Below are 22,746 nucleotides of genomic sequence, written 5' to 3'. Positions count from 1 at the left end.
GCGCCACATCCCTAAAAACACAATCCAGATATATGGGCCTCCAAAGATGTGGTTTTTCATTGGATTCGGCGGCGATTCGCGGCTACGTTCGCGGCTCACGGCCGGCATGGCTTCCCCAGGATTTGGACCACTGGATTTTAAATTTAGGCTCAGGCTTCAGAAGGCCTCGGATCATTTTATTCATTTCATTAAAAATCCCGAACATCTTCGGGATAGGCACACTGGACTACGTTCCGGAAGCGGCGCTGAACATTCGGTGAACATTGGGGGTCTCAAAAATGTATTTTAAACCATTTTTAATGGAATATATCGTCGGACCATGTAAAATGGCTAGCTGGCTAGCGTAGGACGAGCCAGGACCACCCACGACTCTACAAGCAGCTCAGGGTAAGTCAATTAATAAAAAAAAAAATGGTTTGGATTGAACATATCCCGAACATGTTCGGGATAGGCACAGCCGCACAGAATGAGTTAAAAGAATGATCCTATCACAAAGATTTGGTGGCCCCCCTGTAGTAACTCTGAGGACCCCCTTGGGGTCCCGGACCCCCTGTTGAAGACCCCTGTTGTATATATTCAACTTGTACTGTAGGTGGCCAATAAACAATACAACAGACCCAATGTTGAAAGAACATTGCAACAGCCTATTAAAATGCTGTAAAAAATGAAAAGAAAGTTGAAAGGAAAACATGAGGGAGAGAACAAAAAGCAACGTGTTATCATCAACCATGAGCAGCATAGAATAGGGTGCTAGGGTCCATACACTATATACATTATCTTATGATAAATAGTGAAAATACCAGATATATAAGCCCACAATGAGTCAACATTGAGTGCAACACACTGTGAGCGTGTAGATCAGCTATTTTTGCAATAAAGAATGAATAATTCAAAAAAATTAAAATGGATGACTTCTCACCCTATCTCTAAGGGAAAGGCCGGCCATGACCCACACTTCATGACCAGGGGCGTCACAAGTGGGAAAAAGAGGGACTGAGTTACCAGGGCCCAAGGTGGAGGGGCCTTAACTCAACCTCTGCCAAAAAAATACCCCTTTGTACCACTTCTCTGCCATGCCCGTAGAACCCGGAGATTTAATAAGCTTTAATTAAAAAAAAAATGTTTTATCGAAGCGGAACTAAAATAGGCCGGAACTAATGCTCCGTGATCGGTTTCTACACGGACACATTATTGAGCGGACCACTTAACTCAAACTCTGCCCTCAAAATACCCCTTTGTACCCCTTCTCTGCCATGCCCGTAGAACCCGTAAATGTAATAAAAATTAATTAAAAAAATGTTTTTAATCGAAGCGGAACTAAAATAGGCCGGAACTAATGCTCCGTGATCGGTTTCTACACGGACACATTATTGAGCGGACCAGTTAACATTGAGGCCGTGAACCGGAAGCGGATGGTCCGTCGTCTATTTTGGCCCGTTTGAATATATGTATTTTTTAAGCGAACAACAACTCAAATTTTACTTCTGGGGGGGTCCCTGGAACGAAATATTTTTAGATGGGGGTCCGTGGCCAAATACATATCATTTTGGGGGTCCTTCAAATGAAAAAGTTTGAGCACCACTGACATAGAAACATAGGTTTTTCAAAAAAGATTTGAAATATTCAAAGACTTGCACACATTTGCACGATTAAAAAAAAAAAGCAGATCTACAAGCACGCAGAAGAGCTTGTATATCTGCTATTTTTCAATATAGTTAAAGCACACAATAATGTGTAATAATGTGTTCCCTGTCTAAATGGGTAAACCTCCTCCCCCTATGAAAAACATTTATGGGGGGCCCGCAGTGAATCCTTGTACCCAGGGCCCAGAATTTGGTGCGACACCCCTGTTCATGACCATAGGTGAGCCCCCAACCCCTTACGTTCCCTCCTTGTGAAGTTGAACTGCACCTACTGTACATACCCCTTACGTTCCCTCCTTGTGAAGTTGAATTGCACCTACTGTACATAAATGCATACTGTGAAGTTGAATATATTAATCTGTTGCACATAGAACACTCTGTGAAGATGTTTACAAAAGTTAAGTACAGTACAGTAGCAACTACTGGAAAAATATGCTGTTGGCGTATAGAATATGCCAAACCTTTTGCACAAGTACATCTGAGGATGCTCTTTTCTTTTCCTGTTGCTCTTTTTGCCTTTTGCACTCCTTTTTAGATTATTATTATTATTATTTTTAGATGTGATTTGATGTTATTATATTGTTTTTTTTTTCCTTTGATATACGACTGCATTGACTGAAGGATGCCAAACAAAAACAAATTTTACTCTTATGTACCTGTACAAAAGACGTAACAATAAAGTACAACCTTGAACCTTGAACCTTGAGTAGGAACGAGGATTGCTCGGTAGACAGAGAGCTTTGCCTTCTGACTCAGCTCTCTTTTCATCACATCTTTACCCACACTGTTGTGACAAAGCATTTACGATATGCCCAAAATAGGAATGCCAGGATGAAAGTGTCTAAACTGAAAGTAAAACAATCGTAAGCTACTTTATGGGAGTCATATAAGTGCCTCTACCTCCAGGTAGTCAACCGCAATTCCTGTAATTTGGTCACACCTTTTGCTGCTCACTCGCTCAGTATGAAGCATTCATGCCTGCATGTGCAACGTGTCAGGCTAGCTCAGTCGGTAGAGCTAAATTTGTTAAATACTTCCTTCCTTGGAAGACAATTAAAATGTCAACGCAGTTGGTGTGATTAACAGCACACACATAGAGAGTCTCCAGCGAAGACAAGGCAGAGAAAAAGAAAAAGGAAATCACATGTTTGTCACACTTCACTGTGAGTGCGCTAGGGCGACTGTTAACACTTTAAATCAGGGGTCTTCAATGTTTTCAGGCCAAGGACCCCTTGGATGAGAGAGAGAGATGAAGCAGGGACTCCCACAACCTTTCCATAGATTCCATATAGTTTCATTGTTTGACAGCACAATCATCAGTGTATTTTGGGTTCATGTCAATTTGTGTTTTCAGATATTTAACCACTTGAACCGTCAATACTTAATAAACTTGACCTTTCACTCTTTTTTCCCCTCTACATAATAGTCCTCAGAATATGGACTTCAGGGTTCAAGTGGTTAATATAAAAAAGTTGAAAAAAAGTTTCTATCACACAAACATTTGGAGGACCCCCTGTAGTAACTCTGAGGACCCCCTTCGAACACCCCTGCTTTATATTGGCCCAGTGGTTTTAACCCATTTTTAACCCATTTCTCGCTACAATAACATAATAACAAAGGGAACGATCCGCCATTAATCCAACCACATGGGGAGATGACCACTTCCGGTGAATGACGTCATGACGTCAAACTGGAAATGTTTGCGTAATCGACTTCTGGCCCTCAAAATAAGAGAATGGCCGCGGACGGACCCTGCGAGAGGCACGCTGGACATTTTAACCCGTTCATGTCTGGAGCACAAAATGAGTTAATGTAGACAACGTATGCTTTTTTTCCAGCACGTCAATCATGTGGAGCACAGTAACAGAAAACCAATCGTCCTCATTTTGCAGTGGTGTAAAGTTAATTTACTCAAGTACTTGTATTTCATCCAAATAAAAACATAATTGGTTCATTTTCCATTCATTCTCCTCACTAGAATGTGTGCTGACCATATAAGGACTTCCACCATGGCCTGTGTTGCGAGGATAGCTAAATTCCGTTTTCAGAGGTGGCCAGCCAGTTCTCGACTAATCAGGGGAGTATGGCCGTAGTTATGTTATGATGTTTAGTTATGATGGTCAAAATAAAAGTTTTGAGAACCACAGTCGCTCTGAATTAAGAACGTCTGCTAAATGCCTAGACTGTAAATTACTGAACTCATAAAATGCCACAGTCTCGTACTAAATCAGTATCATACATATCCTGAAGCTGGAGACGTAGGCCTACCAATATTTAGTGATTGGGTCTAATGATCAAAACGAGAACATTATATGTGACAAGATGACCCCCGGCCACATTCATTATCACTGAATACACCTTTAAGTACTTTTCTTTTGTATTTTTAGGTACTTTTACTTCTACTCCACTACATCTCAGAGGCAAACATTGTACTTTTACTCCACTACAATTATTGGAAATTTTACTAAGTTACTTCAGATTTTGATTATTGTTACAAAACATACTCTACATTAACTTCAGCCGTATATACAGTAGGCTACAGTATACTTTGGCTATTTGGAAATAGCCGATCTACAAGCTCACAATGTGTTGCGATGTGAAGCATTGTGAGCTGATAGATCTGCTATTTTCAAAACATTTATACAGTACATCTTATACATTTGAAAACTTGTGAAATCGGACATTCTGCATAACGAGTACTTTCTACTTTTTGTACTTTAAGTACATTTTGATACCAATACCTTTGTACTTTTACTCAAGTACATTTTTGATTCCGGACTTTTACTTGTAACAGAGTATTCTAAATTGCAGTACTCAAGTAGAAAATATGAGTACTGACTGGATGAAAACGTCTGGATTAGAAATGCCCAGGGCAGCATTTCAAACACTGTCACACTAAACACTGTCACACTAACACTGTCACACTAACACTGTCACACTAACACTGTCACACTAACACTGTCACACTAGCACTGTCACACTAACACTGTCACACTAACACTGTCACACTAACACTGTCACACTAACACTGTCACACTAACACTGTCACACTAGCACTGTCACACTAACACTGTCACAGTAGCACTGTCACACTAACACTGTCACACTAACACTGTCACACTAACACTGTCACACTAACACTGTCACACTAAACACTGTCACACTAACACTGTCACACTAACACTGTCACACTAACACTGTCACACTAAACACTGTCACACTAACACTGTCACACTAACACTGTCACACTAACACTGTCACACTAAACACTGTCACACTAACACTGTCACACTAACACTGTCACACTAACACTGTCACACTAACACTGTCACACTAACACTGTCACACTAACACTGTCACACTAGCACTGTCACACTAAACACTGTCACACTAAACACTGTCACACTAACACTGTCACACTAACACTGTCACACTAACACTGTCACACTAACACTGCACTAAAATACTTCATTATAGATGACATACAGCTCTGTTTAATGTCCTTCTCGGGAAACGTGTATGTGGTTTTTCCTGCCTAGCAATAGAGGAGGAAATATCAGCATATATAGACCTACTGTACAGTAGCTGACAAGTGGATGGTTATTCCATTACCAGTTCCATGGACAATAAACACACATATATAGACCTACTGTACAGTAGCTGACAAGTGGATGGTTATTCCATTACCAGTTCCATGGACAATAAACACACGGCGTAAAGCACAGAGGGAAGAACCCATGGTTGCATAATGTTCTTTATATCCCCAGGGCCCGTGCTCTCTTACCGGATGTCCAACCACATGACCATACAGGTGTGGGGATGGGCGTGTCATCCACACACATGGTATAAGGAGTGGTGGAATGTTCACACACAGTTAGTCCTGGCTATACTGTAATAGACACGCACTCTGAGCTGGAGATGCACTTACTGTAGACCTACTGTGTAACACTAGTCTTTCTGTAAAGCTACGTTTTTCTTTTGATTTCGTTTGTCTCCTTTTTTAAAAAATTATTAGTACTTAGATCTTGCATTTACCTAGAGAGTAAATTAGGCTGTCAAGTTCCGACATCCAGCCTACAGGGAGAGATAATAGAACAACTTAATATCTCGTTTACTTGTGTAATCTTTCAGTCATGCCAGTGAGAGAGGACACAGCTTGGGATAACAGTGCTGCCGAGCTTAACAGGGCAGTCCTGGTGTCTGTGACACGGTTTGATCCCGGAGTGTACCTGGGGGAGCGACCCGGCGCAGCCAAAGACACCAAGAGACTCCACCGTACCCTCAGCAAACTGGGCTTCAAAGTGGACATACATAACGACCTGAGTAGCGAAGAGATCTACTCACTCTTTAAGAAAGGTATTGTAATACTGTACATAATTTACATGTAGGTTAAATGAGATGCAAACATTGGCAATGTAGGCTTATAGAAAACCTGCTGTCTGTCTTTACTAGTATTTCTTCAATGGATTTTAAACCAGGGGTCTTCAACAGGGGGTCCGGGACCCCTAGGGGGTCCTCAGAGTTACTACAGGGCGGCCGCCACATCTTTGTGATAGGATCATTATTTTAAATGAACAACTTGAACCCTTGCATCCCTATTCTGAGGAGAACTTTAGCCAAAAATGGCAGATCTACAAGCTCTCGAACAGAGCTTGTAAATCGGCTATTTTCGGGATAGAGGAAAGAAAAAGAGCAGACTAAGTACAGAGTGAAAGGTCAAATTTACAAAAAACACGAATCCAACATAGACTGTCATCAGTCTAGTGCTGTCAAACAAGTCTATCTGCATCACACATTTATACAATATGTAGAGGGGGTCCCTGCTTTATCTCTCTCTCAGCTAAGGGGTCCCTGTACTGAAAACGATGAAGACCCATGTTTTAAACCCAATGAAGTGGCAGCTTGAAGACCATTTAAGGACAGCTCCAGACTAAATAACATCTAGGCTCACTTTTGTACTTATCCCAAATGATTGTCCATGGGGTTTATTGGGCAGAAATGCCCCTGCCGTCCAGTTTCCCAAGCAGAACCCAGCAGCTCTCATAGAGTGGAGCCCATAAGCCTATCGCTTTTACGCTATTTGTTTAATACATTCCATTATTGTGACAATTAATAGTTCTGATCTTAGCTGCCTTTCAATACTGGAAGGGAAGGTTATGCATTTTGTTTTGAATGATTCTGGCTCATAGAAACAATATTTATCTCAAAGTACACTTATGGTGGGCTCTTAATGCTGATTATCATTAGATAAAGTCCAATAACACGAACATGTTATCATGTCCAGAGTCAGACATTATCTCTATGTCCTGCTTTTCGGTCCAACTTTATTACTTGCGCCAGTCAGCAAAGCGAAGCGCAAGTACTGTTTTCAGTTTCATGACCGTATATATAATATATCATCAACAACAACCAATGAGATACAAAGACTGTTTCACAGTTGACATAAAAGCTTTATTTAATACAATTATAATCACAAACTATAATTACTAACAAAGGAAAATGGAATAAGGTATCACTTATTTCAATAGATAGCAACTGAACCCATAACATTTAGCCATCATGAACTCAAATATAGTCCGGCATTTATATACCCCTATGTTAGAGGGTTTACATAAAGACACACTTAAGAAAAGTTGCAAGTTCGCTCCTCGTCAGAGTGCAGTCTTCTTGTAGATACTGCCTGTGTTTTGGCAACTGTGTGCGTGTGTGTTTGTGTGGGAGGGAGGGAGAGGGTGGGAGGGGAGCAGTCATATGTTTGCTTGCCTTAAGTCTCTGACAGGTGACTTATGAACGAGCGTGTCATAACTGACGGTTCATTCAACCACATGACTTCTTATTAATTGCTGGTGTGTGTGTGCTTGGTCCCGCAGTGAGCAGACAGCCCGTGAAGGACTGCGTCCTGGTGGTCCTGTCGTCTCACGGGGAGGAGGGCTGCGTGTTCGGCGCGGACGGCAAACCCGTCAGGCTGTCTCACATATTCAGCTGTTTCACCAACGTCCAGATGGAGGGGAAGACCAAGCTGTTCTTCATACAGGTCAATATTTAATCACGTTCATCTTCTTCATACCACAGTGGGACTGAGTTACTAGGGCCCAAGGTGGAGGGTCCTTACTTATTTTATACTTTAGCCATTGACAAATAGCATATATAAAAGCTCACAGAGTGCCACGCTGCGAGCTTGTAGATCTGCTATTTTTGAAAATGTGTGCAAATCTTTGAATACATTTATTTTTTAAGCAAACATTTGTAACTCAAATTTTGCTTCTGGGGTCCCTGGAACTGAATATTTTTAGATGGGGGTCCGTGGCCAAATACATATCATTTTGGGGGGTCCTTGACATGAAAAGGTTTGAGCACCACTGACATAGAAACATAGGTTTTTCGAAATATTCAAAGACTTGCTCACATTTTTGCTCACATTTTTACTTTATCTTGCAGTGTGTCACTCGGTGCCGCGCTGTGAGCTTGTAGATCTGCTATTGTTCAATGTGTTCCCAGTCCAAATGGGTTAAACCCCATCCCTCTATGAAGAACATTCATGGGGGGCCCGCAGTGAATACTTGTACCCAGGGCCCAGAATTTGGTGTGACACCCCTGACGGTCATCCTCTCCTGTCTTCTCCTCAGGCGTGCCGGGGAGCAGAACTGGACGACGGGGTGCAAGTGGACTCTGCAGGATGTGACGTCATGGAGGACAGCATCTCCCAGTATCTGTCTGTTCCCATGGACACCGCTGTGATGTACGCCACCACGCCAGGTCAGGCTCCAAGTTGGTTTGATTTTAGTTTCAGGAATTGACGAGTTTTAGGCCTAGGCCAGACGGAGCTGGATATTTCATAATATATCCCGGTTTTTCAGATATCCACATAGAAAAATATCTAGGTCCACATGACAAAGATATCTAGGACTAAAATAATCTGAGTCCCCAGACCTCCACTAGGGGGACAAGCACACACACAGTAAAGTCTTCAGAGATATCCGGGTTCCATGTCTACACGGATCCAGTGAATCAGATATTTTTCAATGTCTCCACTTATTTATCCGGTTTAAAAAATATCCAGCTTCGCGGCCAAAATATCCAGCTTCGTGTGGCTGCAAGCCCCAACCGCATAAAAAAATGTCTAGCAAATGTCTAGCTTCAGAAATATCCAGCTCTGTGTAGCCGGCACCTTAGTATAGTTAGTTATTTCTTAGTCTTAGTTTTAGTTTTTCAGGGGTCTTCAATGTTTTCAGTCCAAGAACCCCTTAGTTGAGAGAGAGATGAAGCAAGCACATTCACAACCTAGCTTCCATATAGGTTCATGGTTTGACAGCATCAGTGTACTTTGGATTCATGTCAATTTGTGTTTTCAGATATTTAACCACTTTAACCGTCAATACTTAAAGGAGCTATAGTCAACTTTTTCATTGTAGGGCCGACACTTTGTTTGCATCCTAGTCTATAAACTAGAATGTAAACAAAGTGTCGGTCTGACAATGGCCAAAATGATTATTTTATCATTATGTTACGCTTTTTGTGGTCATTTTTGAATAGAAACACATATATGAAGCTTATTTTTTTATAAAATATTTTCGAAACATTATTTTTATTTTAGCATCCGTTTTTCAAGAAAAAGTTGACTATAGCTCCTTTAATAAACTTGACCTTTCACTCTGTACTTAGTCTGCTCTTTCTCCCCTCTACACCAAAGCTCTTTGCCAAAAATAGCCGATCTAGATCTGCTATTTTTGGCTAAAGTTCTCGCTAGGGTTAATATGAAAAGGAAAAAAAAAAAAAAAAAAAACGTTTCTATCACACAAAGATTTGGAGGACCCCCTGTAGTAACTCTGAGGACCCCCTGTTGAAGACCCTTGCACTAACACTGTATCTCTCCTTCTCTCTCAGGTTACGGTGCCTTCATGCACCCTCTAGGGGCCGTCTTCCTTCAGACCCTGTGTGACATCATAGAGGACGAGGACTGCCGCCGCCTGGAGCTGACTCACCTACTGACCCGCCTCTCTCACCGAGTGGCCTACACGTTCCAGGTCAAAGGAAAGAAGTTCAGGCGGAAGAAAGAAATGCCCTGCTTTTTGACACGAATGACTCAAGAAGTGTTCCCCTTCACACAACCCAGGAAGGAGACCGGGACCAATGGGACCTCTGCTATATCATTGTAAGTAATTAGGTCAGAGAGGCTAGACCAGGGGTTTTCAAAGTGGGTGACGGGACACCCTGGGGTGCCGTGACGGCAGTCCAGGGGTGCCGCGAGATCATTTGATAATATTTGGAATTTATTTGGACAATTGAAAAAATATTTAGTATCATTTTAAACTTGAAGTACAACGTTAGTTTTCCTCGCAACATAATCACTAAAATATCGTCACTGTGGGGCAGAAAACTCGTATCTCCAAGTTTCAAATGTGTACGTCTTTTGCTAAAGCAAAGCCCTGCTTCATCATACAAGACTGTCGCACACAACTAGAGAAAACAACAACGCCTCGGCGTTGTGTGCTTGTAGATCTGCTGATTTCACTAGTTTAGTACATTTTATAGATGATAAATACAAAACAAACGGTTTGGGACATACAAGGTATGCTATAAATATAAGGTGCTGGGAGTGAAAATTATAATGTAGGGGTGCCTTGGATTAAAACAAAATATTTATGGGGTGCCCTGAGACAAAAAAAGTTTGGGAACCCCTGATCTAGACTAGAGTGTGGTAGTCTATCGCCGTTTCTCAGTGCGCTATAGATAGGAGATGCATTGCTGAGGTGGAGCGGAACACCTACCATCAGCTCCCAGTACTTAACCCAAGCCGTGCTGAGTTTGACGGTGCCAGGGATCAAACCAATGACCATGTGCAGGGGCGTCACAAGGGGTATGAAAGTGGGACTGAGTTACTAGGGCCCAATAAGGTGGAGGGGCCCTAGTAACTTTAGCTATTGAAAAATAGCAGATATACAAGTTCACAGCGCGGCACAGAGTGCCGCGCTGCGAGCTTGTAGATCTGCTATTTTTGAAAAGTCGTGAAAATATGTGCAAATCTTTGAATATGTATTTTTTAAGCGAACATTTGTAACTCAAATTTTGCTTCTTGGGGGGTCCCTGGAACTAAATATTTTGAGATGGGGGTCCGTGGCCAAATTCATATCATTTTGGGGGTCCTTCACAAAGTTTGAGCATCACTGACATGGAAACATGGGTTTCTTGCACACGCTTTCACAATTTCACAATTTCACAAAAATAGCAGATCTACAAGCTTGCAGCGCGGCACTCGCGCTGTGAGCTTGTATATCTGCTATTTTTCAATAGTTAACATTCATGGGGGGCCCGCAGTGAATCCTTGTACCCAGGGCCCAGAATTTGGTGTGACGCCCCTGACCATGTGGTCAAGAGGCAAAGTGCTCTACCGACCAAACAACCTGGACACAAGCTGTGTCATTGGTTCGCACAGAAGATATCAAGAAAATGCACTCCCCCTATCAGTCAGTTAGACTTGGTGTATGTGTTTGGAGAGATTTTGCACTTTTTGATAAAATATCAGTCATTAGTAATTGGTGAATTGGTGGACATTCACATCTTGAAAGGCTTCTGGACATTTTTTACATTTCCACAAATCAAAGCTAAAGCTATTTTTATTTTATTTTTTTAACATAATGTTAGTGTATCTACTTGCCAAATCATAAGGAAGTAAATTAAGGCATTTAATAAATCATGCATGTTTCTCTGAGCATGTCTCAACGCTGAATACAATGGCAATTGATTCAATACAATGCATTGCTAATGGTCTTGTACTATAGAATGAATTGTGTCTAGCTTTGTCTTAAAGGTTGAATGCAGATCTGACCGTTAAGCGTCCACACAAGTGTCCTGTTTAGCGCCATGCATTGACTTTGTTCAATTTTGGTTGCTATTTTCCCTTGAAGACGGAACATACATGTCTACTCCATGTTCCCAGTGGACGGAAGTCCCTTACCACAGATTTATAGGCTGTATTTCATTGTAGTGTAGTTATTTTAATGTATGTTTATTTGGGACTACAGTAGCACTATTGTATTATGTCATATTTTATATTATATATTTATATTGTATTTAATGTATTGTTTAATATTACTGTTCAACACTTTACAAACTTGTTTGGAAATATTTGTTATGTATTCATAATTTATTATCACCACTTTGCAAGAGTTTCATAATAAACCCTTTTTGTAGTGTGGTATCCTATTTGTCCTTTTCATTTGCCTGCACTTAAAGTCAAAAGATAAGAGCTTATCTTATCCTGGTGTCCATGTTGGTATTGCAGGTTCCATATTATGTAATGCTGTGTGTTCGTGCCAGGGACGTGTTGTTTGTTGTTCTCTTATAGTAGTAGGGCAGTGGTGTAAAGTAACTAAGTACATTTACTCAAGTACTGTACTTTTGAGGTACTTTTACTTCACTGGAGTATTTCTAATTGTCAGTACTTTTACTTCTACTCCACTACATCTCAGAGGCAAATATAGTTTTTTTTTTTTTTTTTTATAATTTTTATCCCACAATTTTGTAACCCATTTTTTCACCCAGTGCCAATTGCCTATGTAATCCTGGGCTCTGCTCTCCCTCTGCCGCGCCTGGGGAGACAACGGACCGACCTCATGCTTCCTTCTATGCATGAGGAGTCCAAGTTGCTTCTTTTCACCTGACAGTGGAGATTTCCCTGGTTTGGACGTAGCGCGTGGAAGGAACACGTTATTCCAACCAGTTCCTTTCCCCTCCATCAGGCGCCCCAGCTGGCCAGGGGGAGGCATTATTGAGACCAAATATTGTACTTTTACTCCACTACAATTATTTGAAAACTTCAGTTACTACTAGTTACTGTAGATTGTGATTATTATTAAAAAATCTAACCTCCGTTCGAAGTGGAGCGGTGAATCTGAGCAGTCTATACCCTGTGTATGTGTATGTGCGTGTGTCTAGTCTGCACACCAGTGCCCTTCTCAATCTGTTCCTGTCCGTCAGTAGTTTACAGTACAGTATTGGAGTGGCTAGGCTGCGCAACCGGTCAACCATTGCCATAGCAGCTATTTAAAAAAAAATATTTATAGGGGTGCCCCGAGCCCAGAAAGTTTGGGAACCCCTGCTCTACACAATGAGTAGAATACCATTCAGTCAGATGCAACTCCTGTGACTCATGCGAAGGTAGCACATTTAAATAGGTGACATTTATTGAAGGCCATGTACTGTACTTGCACTGGTACAATAGGTGTCACAATACGTCTGCATAATTGTAATTGATCAGTTGACATATCTGCGAAGTGTACTCACAGTGTGTGTCAGGGGTACAGTACCTGTGTTGTCCAGATGCCAGGGGTCCGTGGCAGCAGACATAGGTGGGATGGTGAGAGGCGACGCCCCACAGTTGGACTCTACTAGTTTACCCTGGAAGGACACGGGCGAGGCCGCCGCTGGCTGTGAGGCTGTGGGCGGGGTCTGGGGAGGTGCAGGGTTTCTCAGGGCCGACTTGAGGGGCGCGACGCCGTTAAACTGCACTCGAGAAAGACAACCAATGAACCCTGGGGTGTTGAAGCGCTCAATGAGCACTGGGTCTACGGGGCCGGTCTCTGAGAAAGAGAGAGAGAGAGAGAGAGAGAGAGAGAGAGAGAGAGAGACAGACAGACAGACAGACAGACAGACAGACAGACAGACAGACACAGAGACACAGAGAGAGAGAGAGAGTGAGATTGACCAACGCAACCTTCAAACAAGTGTTCTGTGTTCTATTTCTGTGTACAGTACACAAGGGTGTGGTTGTGAGAGAGGGTGTTATTTTCTAACAATAATCCCATAAATATTTATAGGCCTATGTATTTTTATAGATCCAGATATCAATTCCACTTGTATTTGTGTGTGCATGTGTGCGTGTGTGCATGCGTGTGTGTGTTGGGGGGGTGCTATATCATCACTGTCGGGCAGAAACCTTGTATCTCCAAGTTTCAAATTTGCACGTGTTTTCATAAAGTAAAGCCCTGCTTCATCATACAAGACTGTCGCACAAAACTAGTGAAACTAGCAGATCTACAAGCACACAACGCCTCGCACCGTGAGACGTTGTGTCCGTACAACTTGGTGTGTTTGTATATCGGTTAGTTTTGCTATTATCCCAGGCTTTTTGAATGTCGCCCCTATACCCCATGGTACAATACAGAACTAAAGAGAGAAGATAATTGTCACTAATTCTAAATGGAAACTATCAAAAAATTATAATAGCCTTGAACTGAACGCACGCATGCACGCACATGCATGCACGCACATGCATGCACGCACACACACACACACGTGCATTTGGGGGAGAGGTATGTGAATGGGGCACTAAAGTGGAGGGGAGTCTAGGAGGGTAGGTGAGATCAAAAACTGTTGCCATAGCGACAACACACAGCAGCCTCTGCAAGGTTGTGAAACCTAACAAAGAAGGATGCATTGATAGGAGGTGGGTGACGGCACTATACAGACTGATGGTTGGGACGTGCCTCACTGCACAAAGGCACTGTGTGTGCCGCGGTCACACAGTGCCCTTGTGCCGCCGTCGGCTGACGTGAAACAGAATGAGAGAAACAGATGCTATACAGACACGGAGACAGGAAAAAGGGTGGCACACACCAGCACGCGTGTACACGCGTGTACACGCGTGCACACACACACACACACACACACACACACACACAACACACACACACACACACACACACACACACACACACACACACACACACACACACACACACACACACACACACACACGCACACACACACACACAATCTTTTATCCACTGCACTTTGTATGTCCAAAAAAAAACGTTCGTTTTGTATACATCGTTTTAAAAATGATTTAAAATAGTGAAAATAGCCGCTCTACAAGCACACAACGCCTCGCGCCGCGAGGCGTTGTGCTTGTAGATCGGCTATTTTCACTAGTTTTAGTGCGGCGGTCTTGCATGATGAAGCAGGGCAAACACATTTGAAACTTGGAGATACAAGGTTTCTGCCTGACGGTGACGATGAGTTTCTTGCAGGGTTCTTTCGTCTTCAGACACCTGGTAGGTGTATTGATTTGCTGTAGATCTAAGGAAGTGCAGTACCGACTGTCGATGGGATGAGCATTTCAGCAGGAAACGCACCACTCCAACCGGGCACATGTTCCTAACAACATCCATGCCCCGAACGAGCATTGCACTATAGTTACTAAGGCTGGGCGATATTAGGAAAACCTTCGATATTCGATAATGTCGTTGAATACCTAGATATCGATATTACTCACAATATTAGTAAAATAATTGCATTTTATAGTTTTTAAAGTTTTTCTGCTTTAGGTCCACTGCCTGCCTAACCCAGATAATGAATAGCATATCCATGCAGGCACACTGCACAGTACACATAGAATAAAGAAATGAAATGCCTTATTTCCATTTTTCAACAATGGTTTTATTGAAATAACCACACCTGTTTACTGCTGTTTTGCCAGCATGTGCTACATGTGTCTGTTAATTAATTTGACACATACGTACACCAATACCTCATTTCTAGCCGCCTTCGTCGGTATGTATACCTCGCCTGTTGGTACCTCGATGAAAGTAAATCTTCGACATATTGCCCAGCCTTACTAGTTACTGTAATTTATAAAAACTATGATAATGATAATCATAATCATAATCATAATCATAACAGCAGCATATTAACAATGATTACTTAATAACTCAACAGTTCACCATCTCTCAACCACATGCTAACAAGGTAATCCAGTGTCACCTTTCACTTACTGTATTCAGGTCAAGACGTCAAGTCTCTACTTTCAAGGTTCAACAACAACAAACATATTTTACCCAACACAAGGTTATCAAATGGATCATTAAAAATAATTAAGATGCTGAGATCTGGCTCAATATGAGGAAAATTGGGTCACCTTACATTTTAAACTGGGTCAAACTGTCCCTGACACATGCACAGGCTTGGATGAACGCACACACACACACACACACACACACACACACACACACACACACACACACACACACACACACACACACACACACACACACACACACACACACACACACACACACACACACACACACACACACACACACACACACACACACACACACAAACATCCACAGTGCAGTTACCTTTCAGCTGTTGAATTTGATTGTATCTCTCTCAGTCTGTGAGTAAATGGATCTACAAACACAGGAACACACTGGCAAGCATCCCTCACCCCCCTCTCTCTCTCTCTCTCTCTCTCTCTCTCTCTCTCTCTCTCTCTCTCTCTCTCTCTCTCTCTCTCTCTCTCTCTCTCTCTCTCTCTCTCTCTCTCTCTCTCCCTCCCTCTCTCTCTCTCTCTCTCTCTGCATTGCAGTCCCACCCCCACACTGATACAGCAGCTGGAGAAAACATGGGAACCGGAGCAGCACTGAACATGGAGCGGGAGTTGGTAGTGTGGTCAGAGGCAGACCAAGTGATGTCACTGCCAGACACACACGTGTACCCCAAAGAACAGATAAAGAAAGAGATAGACCAGGGGTCTTCAACAGGGGGTCCGGGAGCCCTAGGGGGTCCTCAGAGTTACTACAGGGGGGCCACCAAATCTTTGCGATAGGATCATTCTTTTAAATTAACAACTTGAACCCTCGCATCCCTATATTCTGAGAAGAACTTTAGCCTAAAATAGCAGATCTACAAGCTCTCAACGCCTCGCAGCTTGTAGATCGGCTATTTTCTGCAAATAGGTTTGGTGTAGAGGTCAAAAAGAGCAGACCAAGCACAGAGTGAAAGGTGAAGTTAACTAAAAAACTCAAATCCAACAAAGACTGACGACAGTGCTCTCAAACAAGTCTATGAATCTATCTATGAAATCGATGAAAATCTGCATCTCACATTTTACAATAGCCTATATGTAGAGGGGGTCCCTGCTTCATCTCTCTCTCAGCTAAGGAGTCCTTGGCCTGAAAGCGTTGAAGAACCCTGAGATAGACACAATAGAACCTCCACAAGAGACAATGATAGTAGATGATGTTATTAGATAGATGACAGCTTATTTAAATACATGCTAGCTCAGTGGCCTTGTGATTGGTGTCCGTCCTGAGACTGGAGGTCGGAGGTTCAGTTCCCAGCTGAGTTAGGCCTAGAATTATTGAATTTAACCTTTAACCAGTGAAAAATAGCAGATATACAAGCTCACAGCGCGGCACCGAAGTGCCGAGCTGCGAGCTTGTAGATCTGCTATTTTTGAAAAAGTCGTGAAAATGTGTGCAAATCTTTGAATATATGTATTTTCAAAGCGAACGTTTGTGACTAAAATTGTGCTTCTGGGTGGTCCCTGGAACTAAATATTTTGAGATGCGGGTCCGTGGCCAAATAAATATAATTTGGAAGGTCCTTCACATGAAGAGGTTTGAGAATCACTGACATAGCAGTCTCTCAAGAACAAACTAACTGAGCTCCAGTTAAGTGGAAAGGACCTTTTCTTTGACGATGGCTAGCCAGATTGCTGACATAGAAACATGGGTTTTTAAAAAAATCTTAGAAGGATTCAAAAGACACTTATAGAACAAAGGCTATAAAAAATGAACCCGATGCTTCAGGTTCAAGGATTGGATTGGCCAGTCCCGAGAAATGCTAGCATCAATGTCCAGGAGCTGTACTCGTACATCAAGCAGCCTCACACAAAGGAAACAGGAGACAGCTGACCGGTCAATCAGTCATATCGTAAATGGTAAATGGTGCATAGATTCACACACACGTTGGGACAGTCTTTTTTGCAGGTCTTTCGGTCCAAGCGTATCAAAAAGCACCTCGGTTAAGGTGGAGACGACCTCCCGTTGGTCCGTCCAGGTTACATTCACCAGCGTCGACAGGTTAGCATTCACCAGGTTAGCATTCACCAGCATCGGCAGGTTAGCATTTCACCTGGTTAACAATCACCAGCGTCAGCAGGTTAGTATTTCACCAGGTTAACATTCAGCGGGTTAGCATTCACCAGTGTCGGCAGGTTAACATTCACCAGGTTAGCATTCACCGTGTTAGCATTCACCAGTGTCAGCAGGTTAGCATTCACCAGCGTCAGCAGGTTAGCATTTCACCAGGTTAGCATTCACCAGGTTAGCCTTCACCAGCGTCAGCAGGTTAGCATTTCACCAGGTTAGCATTCACCAGCGTTAGTTTTACTGAGGTTAGGGTTAAGGTTAGGGTCAGGTGTATCTCTGTCTCCCCGACTTTCGACACCTCCGCGCAGCCAAGCTTCCGCTGCCTTAACCCAGTTGCCTTTTTGATACACTCGGACCTGAACGACCTGCAAAAAAACACTCACCCATTCACCAATGGTGTAAATAGTGGATGGATGGTGGATGGTGTAAAACCATGCAAGGCACCAAACTGCTCGTTACATCGGGAGCAATTATGGGTTCAGAGTCTTGCTCAAGGACACTTCGACACTAACTCTATCGCCAGTTAGATGCTCTGTTATTTAGACTAGTCCTTACTAGGCCACCCTTAACCATGTGGTCTCCTCCTCATCCTTCTCTCTGCCTCCTCTCCTCACCAATTACAATTTAGGCATTTAGCAGATGCTCTTAATCCAGAGCGACTTACAATAAGCAGGTAATACATCAGTATAATATAAGCAAGATAATAAGCAAGAAAATATGTCAATACATCAACAAACCTTCTCCTCTCCTCTCCTCCTCTTATCGGACAGACAGACATTCGGTCTATTATAATAGACACTAGTTAGACGCCAGTTATGTTTTTTAGATCCATGGTAGTTTTGTTGCAGCGGACTAGGAGGACTCAAGCTTATAAGAGCCAGAACAATGAACAATGATGTGGTGCATATGCTAATTTAGGGTATTTATCTGTTGCGATGCTAATTTCAGAACTAATCCACTAGCCTTTAGTGTACTCTACTCATGTTGTATAATGTGAATACTGTAGGCTACTGTATGTGATGAATAGCTAGGTGTGCTGACCTCTGCAGCCTTCAAACAAGTGTGCTATGTTCCCGTTCTGTGTACACAAGGGTGTGGATGTGAGAGAGAGGGAGAGAGAGAGAGAGAGAGAGGAGAGAGAGAGAGAGAGAGAGAGAGAGAGAGAGAGAGAGAGAGAGTGTGTGTGTGTGTGTGTGTGTGTGTGCGTGTGCGTGTGCGTGTGTGTGTGTGTGTGTGTGTGTGTGTGTGTGTGTGTGTCTCTGCTGTCCTCTGCTGCCATCTAGTGGACACGATTCATCATTTCAATCTTGTCTTTATTTCCCTGTGTGGGTGTGTGGGTTAGCTTCAACCAATACCTCCATATAGCCTACAGTAGGGGACATTTGATGCTATTTTAAGTAATTTTGCTGGGGATGGAGTTAGCAGACACAATGCTAGGTTATACATTGGACCATTAAAAAAAATGCATTCAAAACTCACCACAATTTCCCCAATGCCATTCCATCTGCCTGAATCGACTTGATCTTTAACACTTGATAAACCTGTATTCATTTTTATTTCCTCCAGATCTCTAGTCTATGGGATGTAATAGTGTTGAATCAATGAGCAATCATCACAAATAGGCTAGGCTTACTACTACGTTTCAGAACTGTAATCATTTTGTCTTTATATTTATTCATAATTTATTCATTTTTACAATTCCTTGAATTACTAGAATGACATTTGTGTGTCCTAAAATTAACTCAAATCCCCTTGTTCACAGCTATTGGTGGTTAGACTAGGCTTTAAATGTTGACTCTTCAGAGGGCCTTTTCCACCGACAGGGTTCTTTCTCCCGCCTGAACCAGAGGTGAGCTTTTTCAATTTTGTTGGTTCCGAACCGTAAAAGTTGGTTCCGAACGGGAACCACAAAATCCTTGGTTCCTCTGGTTCAATCATGGTTCAATCTGGTGGAAACGCAAGCCGGTCGCAAGCCGGTTCGCAAGAACGAACCAAGGTTCCAAGAAAGTTGAACCGGCACTGGTTCTGGAACCGGTTCTTTGCCGGTCGAAAAAGCCCCTATGAGAAGGGGGGGAGGGGGGGGGTTCTGAGAAAGTCTTGTGGTAATTTGTTCTGAACCTCACAACTAATGTACAACATAAAACAGTACAAGTTCTCCTTTGGTGTTGCATTCAGAGTCTATGTGAGCGTTCAGGTGGAACATGTCTACAACTTGAGGTTTTTAAAGGTTGTGCATTTATAGGGCTCTATTTCTGTCCATACCTTCCCTAAACTTTTACTATTTTGAAAAAAACGTTTTTAAATATTTCAAATAGCTGAACTACAAGCTCACAACGTGTTGACATGTATCGGCTATTTGAAGTATTTTAAAATGTTTTTCCAAGTAATTAATAAAGGCTAAGAACTTTAGGGATAAGGCATGGACAAAAATATAGCTCTTAACACAACGGAAGCCAAGGTTTCTAACATTTCCAGCTGTTGCTGGTGCCGACGTTCACTTACGCTTTATAGAGCACCGCAGTTGAAGCCCCACCCCATCCTCACTCTGGTGTCGGAAGCGTTTTCCGCATTCATTTCTTCCATAGATATTTCATAAAGTATTTATTTAAACGTTTTTAAGCCTTGGACAAAGCCACCTCGGCTGGAGAAGAATCATGTCAATATTCACATTTTTTTGAATGCAAAGATTAATTAGAAAGCTGAAAAAAGGGCAGGGTACAAAACTGTGTACACATCATTATTTTTAAAATTGCGGAAACTACACTCCCAGAATGCATTGCGAATGACACTTGTTTCCTGAAATATAGCCCTTAAATCACGCTCAGTTTAGTTATCCAGGCCAGCATATGGCCTGAAATGACGATCGCTCACGGAGTTCTGCTGAAGTGCAATAATCCGCCGGGAAGACAGGGGGCAGTAGCTACTTCCGAGGTAACCGCAAGATAGGTGAAAGAAGAAGAAGCTAGACCAATCACAGACGTCGATTTCACGGGATGTACATGTTTAGCAGTATGGGAAATGCAGTTCTTCTCTGTGCAATCTTGATTAAAACGTGTTTTTACTAAAACTAGAGTGATTGCATACATACTCGGGGGTTCTACAGGAGCATATAGAACCATTTTACAACCACCAGCCTAGTGGTAAGTGTGCATTGAATTGCTACGACTTTGTGGCTGATAATGAAAAACCCTATGGTGAAAATGAATGGAAAATGGACTTCCGACACCTCACTGCGATGCTCTATTTTGAAGAGCCTCGGAAGCTTCGTGCGTGTGCACGTGAGTGTCCACTGACGATTGAGGAAGATAATCCATTTGTTTACAAATGCTCGCGAAACCGTGAAAACAATCAGATCTCTGCTTCCCTGGCGTTCTTTGCACCTTATTCAGGGATAAAGCCCTTTTTATGTTTCAGCATAGAATAGAAATCAATGCAGCCTAGATGCTCCATTTCGCTTCTGTGCGCGTCATGTTATGACATATGCACCAGCGTCTCTCACAGGGTACACAGGACGGATGCAGCTGCATGTAACAAAGTTAACCCTTTGTCTCGTTGAGAGACGAGACAACTGAGTTTTGGCACAGCGACCTCCAGTGGCCGTATCTCGTTACTGAACGAGTTTGGACCCCAAGTTGTTAATGGTCTTTTCTGGTGTGAGTAGCCTGGGTTCCAGCCTGCTACGTTGAATTTTTTTAAGTGAAGTGAGAGAAAGAAAATCCAACGAACGCATCGTAGTACCCAGAACCCAGGCTCAGCATTCAGGTGGAACACGTCAACAACTGTATGGGTGTTTAAAGGCTGTGTGAAGCTGTTACTCACCAAACACTCTCCCCAGGAACAGAGTCTTGACCAGGTTGAACTGTGAGTCTGACGAGTATGGGAGAGAATAGATGACTGGAGGATAATGATCCAACTGAGAGAGAGAGAGAGGGAGAGAGAGAGAGAGAGAGAGAGAGAGAGAGAGAGAGAGAGAGAGAGAGAGAGAGAGAGAGAGAGAGAGAGGGGGAGGGAGAGAGAGAGAGAGAGATGGGGAGAGAGAGACAGAGAGAGAGAGAGAGAGAGAGAGAGAGAGAGAGAGAGAGAGAGAGAGAGAGGGAGAGAGAGAGAGAGAATCAGTATTTACATTTCAAATAAACAGTTGTCTCCCAAAACAGAGAACTGAGACTTTAACTGGAGACTGGAGCAGCTATGAAGGTAGTCTGGTAGGATTCACCTTGAAACATGGGCTGCATATTGTTGTAGTGTTTTTGGTTGGTTTCTGTTCTGGATGTTTTGAAGGTTTGCACAGGGCTCTACTTCCTGTATTGTCCCAGCTCAGATTCTGAGCCTGGGACAACTTCCTGCCCAGGAATATCATAGTTTTGGCCCAGAGGTTCTTCTCGCCCCCCTAGTGGCGAGAAAAAGAACCTCTGGGAACTCAGATTGCTATGAAGGCAATGAAAGATGGACTTATTGTTTGGCTTCATTTGCACAACTTGTTTTGTGCTGGCAGTTGCAGGGACGACTTTTCTTGTAGAATCTTTTCTTGAAGTGAAATTGTTACCAAAAACTTTTTTTTTTTCCATTGTACTCATCCAGTGCCAAAACCGAAAAAGTTCGGTTTTTTAAAACGTATTACATATGCCAAAACCGAATAAATTCGGTTTTTGAAAAAAAAAAAAAAAAAAAAAAATCTTTTTTTTTGAATTTTTTTTTAAAAAAAATTGTTTTTTGGACCCCATCAAATCTAGTGAACATGATTTCAATCGCGATTTTGCATGTTCCACCCCCATACAACCCCATCTAACATACAGGGCAGCCATGTTTGTTTACATAACATGTAAAACATAATGGCGATTATCTCAAGAATGCCTGAACGGATTTCCAATCGGATTTTTTTGTTTGAAAGCTGTGAACAAACTGCACAAATCCACTCCAATGCAATCCAGGATTGCATTGGATTTTTTAGAGCTCATTCTTCTCTGTTTTTTTCCCATGCATGAGGTGTGCAAGGTTTAATCATGGCTAAGTTGACGAAAATAAGGCTTCTAAAATGCTTGGTAGCCAATAGCTAACTTCAAGCTAACTTCATCCTCTTCCTGTACATGCACAAAGGAAAGTGTTCAGGCAAGTCATGGCTGCAGGGCTTCTGCATATACCAGCATATCTCTATGGGATTTTCTATGGCA

General features: G+C 42.5%; 2 protein-coding genes across 2 annotated transcripts in view; one reads left to right on the top strand and one right to left on the bottom strand.

Moving 5' to 3' along the window:
- Nucleotides 1–22,746, bottom strand: part of LOC308307179 (contactin-associated protein-like 2) — a gene marked incomplete at its 5' end in the record, with an annotated part of 419,567 nt that overhangs the window by 8,132 nt on the left and 388,689 nt on the right. The window contains 2 exons of the mRNA XM_080752350.1: nt 12,950–13,222; nt 21,398–21,491. Coding sequence (XP_080608476.1) covers nt 12,950–13,222; nt 21,398–21,491 — 367 coding nt within the window. The remainder of the gene's footprint in view (nt 1–12,949; nt 13,223–21,397; nt 21,492–22,746) is intronic.
- Nucleotides 5,777–9,799, top strand: LOC308307182 (caspase-7-like; the record flags this gene model as incomplete). The annotated part of the gene is made up of 4 exons (XM_080752353.1): nt 5,777–5,999; nt 7,514–7,677; nt 8,270–8,399; nt 9,528–9,799. The coding sequence occupies 4 exons, from the start codon at nt 5,777–5,779 to the stop codon at nt 9,797–9,799; spliced, it is 789 nt and encodes a 262-aa protein (XP_080608479.1).

The sequence above is a fragment of the Nannobrachium achirus genome (genome assembly GCF_963921795.1).
Source record: "Nannobrachium achirus genome assembly, chromosome: 21".
NCBI lineage: Eukaryota > Metazoa > Chordata > Actinopteri > Myctophiformes > Myctophidae > Nannobrachium > Nannobrachium achirus.
This window is presented reverse-complemented; position numbering and strand designations above follow the sequence as displayed.